Here is a 9,534-nt window from a genome sequence, read left to right on the forward strand (position 1 = left end):
TTTAATGGTAAAAAAAACAGTTTTGATAACTTTAGCTATCATCAGTTCAGATACTTATCGTTGTCAGGTTTCAAACATGCACAGACAACCTGACTATTACATGCAACTAGAATGTAATTATCTCTCATATACCTGGAAAAGCTAGAGATATATAGAACATGCAACAAAAATAAGATCATAAATTTCAAAGATAGCAACACCCTCCCTCTAGCATGGAGATCTCTTTTTGAAGTCCAGAAATAAACACTACATGTAACATCAATGTCAAATGACATAACATTAAAACCAATCAGATGACGACTCTTCCTTTAAATTAAGACATTCAATTCACTTATGTTCTTTTTCTAAATATATGTAACCTATTGATGATACATCATGATTTTGATAACAAACTATCACATGAAGATGTATTTATACCCCTAACTATATTATCCCAGTCTGCATCTACACTCATTCAATTCTTAAATTAATAATATTTTTCTGCATAATGATTGCATATGAAAATATACTACTTGAATACTAAAATAAGAAAAGTGAATATACAATATGGTAGAATTCCCAATTAACTAAGGTTTCTCATTATCTGAATCTGTAAGTGAATACATTATTTTTTTTATTTATAAAAGCTTTTTCTGTGAATGCATTCAGTATGTAAATACTGTAGTACTTTTAATCTCAATTGTACCAAGCAAGTGACTCTTTTTTAAACTCTTTCTGCCTCATGAGCACTAAGAGGGCTTTTTTTCTACATCGATCTTGAGTTTAACCAGATCTACAGTGAAGGTAACTATGTGATGAGGAACAGAGCTTGACATATCTGGAACTATCTGTCCCAGATATGTCAAATTCTGTTCTTCAATCGATGAAAAATGATGCTGAGGTGATTGTAGAACATTGTGGCAAAGAAGAGAGGATCTGCTGTAAAACAAAACTATAGCAGGTCCTCTCTTCAAAATACTCTAAAAGACATTTTAAAGAGAGTTTAAATGATAACATAGTATAAAATTATTTTCTTCTGTTACCTTTTATCATTTGACTTCAATATGAGACTTCAATTCATATTAAATGTAGCTATTGTATATATTAGCTGTATAATAAATGATGCAAAATTATTATTATATATGATTATAATCCCTAAGGTATAAAAAGTTAATATTACATAAATCTTTTATATTCATAATTTTTATTCCAAAATGGTTATGATTGTCCATTTTATCTGAGTTTTCAGTTACTCAAGGAAGCATTAGTCCACATTACCTCAAATAATCTGGGTTCTGCTATATTATCAGAATTATAGTTTATAAATTATAAATTTAGATTAGAAAGTGCACATTTTAAATGTTTAATGCAAAGACTTTGTTTAATAAAATTTCTTACTTATGCACATTCTGATTACATTAAAATTTTACTAATAATTCAAAATTGAAATTATTTTTCCTTGATTTTGCAATGTATCTAAATCCCATTTTTATCAATGCTTGATGAAGATAAATACAGTAAAAACAATAAATTATATGGCTTTTTTGTAGAAGCTATATAATTTATATTTAAGGTATCATTATTGTATATGTGTTTTAAGCTATCATATTTAAGGTATCATTTTTTCTGATTTAAATAATTGTAATAATGTATATTATTATTTTTTTTCTAGTTCCATCAGCATCTGATGAAGTTAACCTTACACCTGATTCATCACCAGAGTAAGATGAAAATTATGTTGTTAGTTTTTATTAATAATTGAAAATTTGTTATTAATTATAAATATAATCCCAAATGTTATAAACAGATTAACAAAGCGATCTTGGTTTGGAAATCTGATGACTACAGAAAGAGATGAAACACATGTTATTCTGGTGAAAGATCGACCTCTGAGCTCTGTGAAAGCTGATTTGATTCATGCCTTTTTATCGGTATTAATATTTTAAAAATTTTTAAAGTATTTACCTTTAGTCTTTATGAATGTAAGATTTTATCAAAATTTTAGGTTTATCAAATATATATTTTTTTAGTGTTAATATAAAATATAATTATTTTATATAATTCAGTACAATTTACTCTTATTTTACACTGGTAATGTGTTCCTGGAGATGGCATAAACAAAATCAACACAAATTAAATTCATTTTACTGGAATAAATGGTGATGTATTCCAAGCATTTTTAAATGAAATAATGATTGTATTTTTTTCAATAAACACATGTTTAGTACTGAAATTTTTACTAATACAAAATAATAATAATTATTATTATTATTTTCACACTAATATATATAATTATTATATACTGTGTTTCCCCAAAAATAAGACCAGGTCTTATATTAATTTTTGCTCCAAAAGACACATTAGATCTTATTTTCAGGGGATGTTTCATTCAAAGATGCTTGTTTGGGTATTTACAAATAATCATAATTTATAGTAATGTCAATAATAATAACTGTATTTAATTATATATTAATATATTAAATTTTAGAAAAGGTCTTTAATTCAAAAATATCATATATACAATGTTATAGAAATTATCAGTTTATCAGTTAATCAATTATCCATACAAAAATATGTTTCGTAGGAAATACTGCAACAATAATTTTTTAAATTTATCTGATTGTTATCATAGTCAAGAAAGCCATTGCATCTGATAACAAATTAAATGGAATCTTATTTTCTATCATTTGCAGTACAGATTTATATGGTTCTCCATAATTAATTTTAAAATCAGGTTCATTTTCAGTAAACAATTCCTTATGCCTAGCAGACATACATTTTGAATAATCCATCCTATTTGGATCAAAAGGAAACAAATCACATGTTTCAAACCCATGTTGAATTGTTTCCTATTTCAAAGCTTTCTTATAAGCTTTGAAATAGAATAAAGCTATAAAGTTATTTTTAGAAACTGATTTTGATGATTGTTGCTTGTGTTTTCTGACGTTTCTTCACTGTCATTTAAGCAGTCAAAAAATTGCAACATTACAAGGCTGGATAATATGAGTTGTATTTGGCAACAAACAAAAACAAGAATTTTTTTCTCAACACAAAAATTATACAGTTTTTCATTTATATGGGATTTATGTCCATCAAGAAGCAGTAATAGAGGAAACTGGATAATCTTATCCAGAAGTTAGGTGTAGAAGACATTTGCAACATATTCATAAAATGTGGCACTTATCATCCATCCTGAACCACTTCTGTTTACAGCAAAGCCATCTGAAACTGAATCTGCAATATTCCTCGGAATTCTCTAGTATGGGAACACTATCATAGAATCCACTCACTTGCAGAAAAATTACACAAAACTGTGATACACTGTTTTCTTGTCCTGATGCAATGTTATAAAAGTTTTTATGTACTTTAGGTCCAAGAAGTTTGCCAGTGTTTCGACAAAATAACATCCCTATTTCATCTGCATTGAAGATATGGGAAGGATTTTGCAGAATATCGCTTGCATATTCTTCTCTCAAATAATTATTTAATTTTTGAAACCAATTCCTTATCATCTCTTCTGAAATTGCTGCTCTCAAGCTTTGGATATCACTTCTGTATTCTTTGCTACTACATTAGGGTGTCTTTTTAGAAAAAGCTTTAGCCATTTTTTTCCCTGGGCAATCATCATTAAATGGGTTCTTTTATTTCATAACTTTCTGAACTGCATCTTTTACTTCATCAAGATGCATGGAAAACCCAATTTGGCTTTCCCAATAATCCATTTTTCCAACCTGTCTTCCTCTGCTTTAGTTAATGTTGCTCCATTGGTACCATTTTTTGCTCCATTGGTACCTTTCCATGTAATTTATTTATTAAAGTTTCTTTTGGAATGTTAAATTTTCTGTTACCCTTTTTAGCACTCATTTTATTTTCACATACTGCTTCTATAGCTGCATATAAATCATCATCACTATATTGAAAATGTCTGTAGGCTTTTTTCTTTTTATTTATTTCATCTGCCATTTTGAATTTATTTAAATAAAAATAAATTCAAATGTCTTTAATTATTCATCTCAAACCATTTTAATGTGCAGCAATGAATGACCACATAACTTTGAACCATGGTCATTTACTGGTACAAGTAGGTTTTTTGGTCATTTGCTCATACATTAGTATGAAACAACATTCACAGATTTTGAATTTTGTGCTCAGAAATGAAAATAATGCATATTACTTTATCACCATTAAATGACTAGTGTTCCTTCACTGGAGAAGAATCACTTTTCAGATACAGTGAGTGACTATCCCCCATCTACAAAACTATTTCTTTACTCACTGCTTAGGAAAATCAATAAATAATTATTTTAAAATGCTGCTATATGAATCCTTGCCACAATTCTTACCTTATTATAATGCAAGCAATATTACACCTTACACACACATCTCAAGAAAGCTGCCATATTTCAAACACTATCACACATTTCTGAATGACCAATGAAAGAGGATATTTCAAAATGTAGTTGATTTTCAGTAATTCAGCACTTCTGATTGGTTTTTCTTGCCATGGCACTTATTTTAAACAAATTTCTGACAATATGATCATTCACTAGTGCAACTACCTTAATTATAATCACTATGAACTAATACTGGTATAATAAATATCAGTAAAATTTTTTTGCCTGTAACTTTGGAAAAATAGTATATTAATTCCTTAACTACATTATAATAAAATTTTATTTTTAAATACAGATAGCAGACTTATGTCATAGTGTCGTATCACCTATGTCATTTCGTGTTGAATATAAACGGCCTGGAGGACCAGCTATGTTTCAAAGAAATGTGCGATTCCATGTAGATATAACTCTAGTAAGTGGAGATGGAGATAGTGTTGAATTGTCCAGTACACCAAGTAGTGATAAGGTAGAAGGAGGTGAAAGTCCAGCTGTATATTGCATTAGCTTTACACTCATTTCAGGTTGGTATAAAAATATCTCTCATTTTAAAAATTATGATAATTAGGTTAGAAAATTTCATATATTTGTAGGTCCTATTCGAAGGTTTAAGAGAATCTGTGAACATATTCAGGCACAGATATTAGGTCGCCGTCCTAATCATTCACCTCGCATCAGTCGGCGTCCCACGGCTGAACTCAGTGAAAGCTCTTCTTGTGGTTCGGAATCCCTATCACCTACACCATCTCGCCATCAGATATCAGATGATATGGTAGTTAATGTGGGTTCTTCTACATCAAATGTTTCTTCTGCTGTTATGTCTCGTTGTAAATCAGACCAAGACGCCACTGCTGATATTTTTGAGAGAGAAGAAAAACTGATGGCAGGAGGACAACAGAGAGATGAAACTAGGCCAACAACAAATGGCCATCGTATGAGTTATGATTTGAAATCATCTAAAGATAAAGTATGATAATTGTGATCATGTGATGTTGGATTTATCTTAAGCTGTTTTTAGGCACTGCCAGACACAAACTATCATTATATCTGTATATTGTGTACAAAACAAATGATAGATTTAAAAAAAATGAGGATTCTATTAAACAATGAAAATTCAACTTATAGATCCTCTTAACAATTTTATCTGTATTCTATTCAAAAAATAAGAATTTTGTTAATAGAAAGATTTTTTTAAATTACAAATTTATTTATTTGTTTTGATATTTGAATTATTTTTTTATGGATTTGTTTTTATTAGTTTTAAAATTTTTTTGACTATTTATTTCTTTAGAAGTCATGTTTAATATCATTTTTTAAAATTTTAGTTACTAAATTTTATGGCCAATTGATTTTGGATTGAAATCCCAATTGGTCTTTGTTTCCTTTCTCATTTTATCAGAACTGCAAGGTCTGTCTTCCTGATCTTTTCAGATGATAAGTTGATGACGTTTGGAACTTACTATGTTAACATTATACAATTGAAGTATACTTAATTATCTGACAAATTAATATTTGTTATTAAATAGGACAGACATCTTCAATATTTATTTCTCTGAGACAGAATATGATAGAATGTAATGTACATTCAGTTATTACTGAAATAAAAATAATTGATTCAGGTGAAGTCAAAAGCAAAAAGAGAAAAAGGCATTAAAATACAATAAATAAATAAAAGTCAGATGCATATATAATATAACTTATTATTGTAGTAGAGAATAAAAACTGAAACTTAACTTTAGAAGTAAGGAATTCTTATTGCCTAAATAAACTTACTTGGAATTTCTTTTATGATTGGGTTTGCTAATTTAAAAAAATATGATATTGGTCTGTTTCTTTCATGTGAATATATTGAATCATATTTTATGTATATGTATGTATAAAATGTAGATGAAAATGCTTTTTTTTTCTATAGATTGAGCTTATATTCTGAATATAAGAGACTAAACATAAGTGATTCTTTACAGAATTCTTCAGGTTGAAAATGCTATTTGCATTTATTAGTATAACAAAAACTTGAATTAACATTTATAAATTTCAGTCATTTATTGATAATTTGGAATTATTTAACTGGGTTATTTTCAGGGTAACATAAGAATAATTACACTAATGCAATAATTTTAGACATATTTCTAGCATACGACATCCACATAAACATATATTATTATTTTTATTTCATAGTTTTTCTTTGGCTTAAATTTGTCTTTATCTTGCTGAAAATCAAAATTTATAATAGTGAAATAGCTATCTTAAGTAACATATAATGAGGTATATTTTTAATTAATTTTGTTAAAAAATTTATTTATTGTTAATAGTGTTTTTAAAAAATTATAATATCCTAATTGAAAACATTACCAATGATATGGCTGTTCTTAAGAGATAATCATTGAAGACAATTTCATATAGAAACATATTAAATTTCATTGTAATTTTTGTTTTATATTGTTAGTAGTAATTATGAAAAATAAAAATTAACATGTTAAAAAATTATTCAAAATTTATTCCATTGATTGACACTATCTGGTGAAAATAGGTTTTGATTTCTGATAGCATTTATTAATTTTTTTAGTACTTAAAAGCTTACATATTTTATTTAAAATATCTTTTATTGTGAATATATTTAAAATAAATATATTCACAAGAAATATAACTGTAAAATTAGATTCATTATATTACAGATGTCTTATTTAATTTTGATTCTACAGAAATATACAATATAAGTAGTAATCACTTAGTATTCACTTAAAAGAATAAAATATTTTTGCTAAATTTTAATCTTAAAATGTTTTATTTGTTAGCAAATACAATAACAGTTATTATTTTAATACATTTTCTATGGCATATACTACAAATTGTACTTAATGTTCATCATTTTTATTAAAATAAAGATAATGTATATATTTAATGCAATGAACATTTGAATTTATAATTTTTGGCAAATACCAAAAATTTGCTTTTCTTACTTGCCATTTGATATTATGTGGCAATATAAAATATTAAAAATGCAAAAATGACTGTGAGAAATGCAATAAAACATAAAATATAAATTAATTTTAGTTACATACAGTATTCATAATGTATATATAAATCATAAAATTCAAATGTATGTTTTTAAATTGGTATGCAATAATTTGTTAAATTTTAATATGATAATGGGCTTCCATCCTGTAATCATTATTTAATTGCTTCTGTTTTGAAGTACACAAGAAAAATAATGCAGATTGTTGTGAACAATTTATTTTTCTTTCTCATTCCTCCTTTTATTTTGCAATATTATAAATCAAATAAGTCTAAAAAAGATGAAACAACTTTTTGTTTTGAGGAAAGAAATCTTAAAAATTAGTGTGTATGCAGACCAGTGTTCCGTAACTGGTGTGCCCTCACAAGGTGAAAGGTGTGACGTGAACTTTTACATATTCTATTCATTTCAAGTTTTATTTATATATTTTTATCACAGTTGCTGTGTTTCTTATGCTTGTATTTCATGCTTTGCCACAGCACTGATGAAATAAAATGATTGTTTATTCTTTATTATAAGCCATGCATTTTTATGTATTCTAAAAAATTAAATGTAAAATAAATTTGCTCACAGGTCCATGTCCATTTAATAATAATAAGTTAGTGGCATTACGTAATTCTGTTTATAGATCATATCATACATTTTAGAGGGGAATAACATTTTGATGTGCCATGTTGAGTCATGTCGAGTCATGGGTGTGCCACAAGTAGAAAAAGGTTGCGGAACACTGGCATAGACTATTGTCTAATTTTTTAAAATTTCAACTATAGTTTTATTATATACTGCAGTGTGAAATATGTTTTTTCCTTATTGCTATATCAAAATTTAGCTTATATTTATCATTAATTACAAAAAGATATTGTAACTAATCATTAATTAAAATTGTTTTTGGTCTTATATAAAAAAAATCTATTTTTATATTATAATGATTATTACCAAATTGTGCTATTTATTACTATACACTGTAACTAATAGTAATTTATTCTGTTAAGATATTACAAACTGAGAATGTAGTGGTTTTGCACAAAAATATATAAACTAAACATAACTACTATAGCACATAATAGGAACATCCATAATAGATGTAGTGAATCTGTGCTGTGGTAATTAATGTATTTAATAATGATATATTTTCATATATTTTAAATGGTCACACACATATTTATATATATTTAGATATTATGACTTTTAAGGATTTATATAAAAATTTATAAAGTGTTTATTTTCACAGATTTTATGATTTAATTCATGTGAAATATTAATTTTATTGGTTATTTTTAAACATGATATGCTCAGAACTGACTACTTGAGTAATAATAATTCAAAAATTTCAAAATTTTGATTGATTTTAGATGACTTTTAATGTAAAAATCATCTATTAATTAGGATAATTAGAAATGTAATTATCCTAACTTTTACCAAAACGATTTTTAAGCCAAAAGTATATTATATAGAACAATCTTGTAATGAAAGAAGGATATTTTTCAGCATAACTGAAATCTCTACAGAAAGTTTATTTAGGCAATAATACAAAACAACTCTTTGAAATGCATATTATTATAAATTCTGGTTTATTTATCATTTAGATAAGTCTAAAATAGTAAATAATTAAACCAAATCTCATAAATTTTTCAAAAAAAAAAAAAAAAGGCAGAATTAATTGTATCCAATAGTCAAGATATATTAAATCACAGTTATTGTCTTCCAATAAAATGAGAATGTATATACAATTATTCTATCTCAAAATACTATATTTCATTTTTAGAAAGGCTTCAACATGACACGATTTAGATTCAGAATGTCATTTAGGTATACTGGAATCAGTTTTATAGAGTACTAATAAATATAATGAGAAGTTTGAAATGCAGTGAAGAGATAGAAGGACGCACATTGAGCCAATCAAATCTCTTCTGATTCAAATTTTAGACATCATTTTGAAGAGATTTCTGTATAACAAAGGAGAAATGTGGCATGCCATATCCAATAAAGATCATTTCTATATAACAATGTCTAATCGTAAATGCATTATTAGTATTATAGTTTCTTATAAATAAAATTAATATGACATATCTTAAAAATATAAATTATTATAAATGTTTATTTTGGAAATATGAATAGGTTAGAGAATGGAATTAGAAACAATCAAAA

At 26.3% G+C, this 9,534-nt stretch overlaps 1 protein-coding gene across 4 annotated transcripts in view; it reads left to right on the plus strand.

Moving 5' to 3' along the window:
* LOC136982856 (serine/threonine-protein kinase BRSK2-like) overlaps positions 1-6,188 on the plus strand; it is a 158,444-nt gene extending 152,256 nt beyond the window's left edge. For 3 of the 4 annotated variants that reach the window (XM_067279393.1, XM_067279395.1, XM_067279397.1), the window contains 4 exons: positions 1,652-1,700; positions 1,787-1,910; positions 4,669-4,894; positions 4,964-6,188. In XM_067279393.1, coding sequence (XP_067135494.1) covers positions 1,652-1,700; positions 1,787-1,910; positions 4,669-4,894; positions 4,964-5,343 — 779 coding nt within the window. In that variant the 3' untranslated portion in view covers positions 5,344-6,188. The remainder of the gene's footprint in view (positions 1-1,651; positions 1,701-1,786; positions 1,911-4,668; positions 4,895-4,963) is intronic. The other variant, XM_067279394.1, reaches the window with a different exon arrangement.
* Positions 6,189-9,534: the final 3,346 nt, after the last annotated feature.

Source organism: Centruroides vittatus, unplaced genomic scaffold (assembly GCF_030686945.1).
Source record: "Centruroides vittatus isolate TY-2023 unplaced genomic scaffold, ASM3068694v2 contig_866, whole genome shotgun sequence".
NCBI lineage: Eukaryota > Metazoa > Arthropoda > Arachnida > Scorpiones > Buthidae > Centruroides > Centruroides vittatus.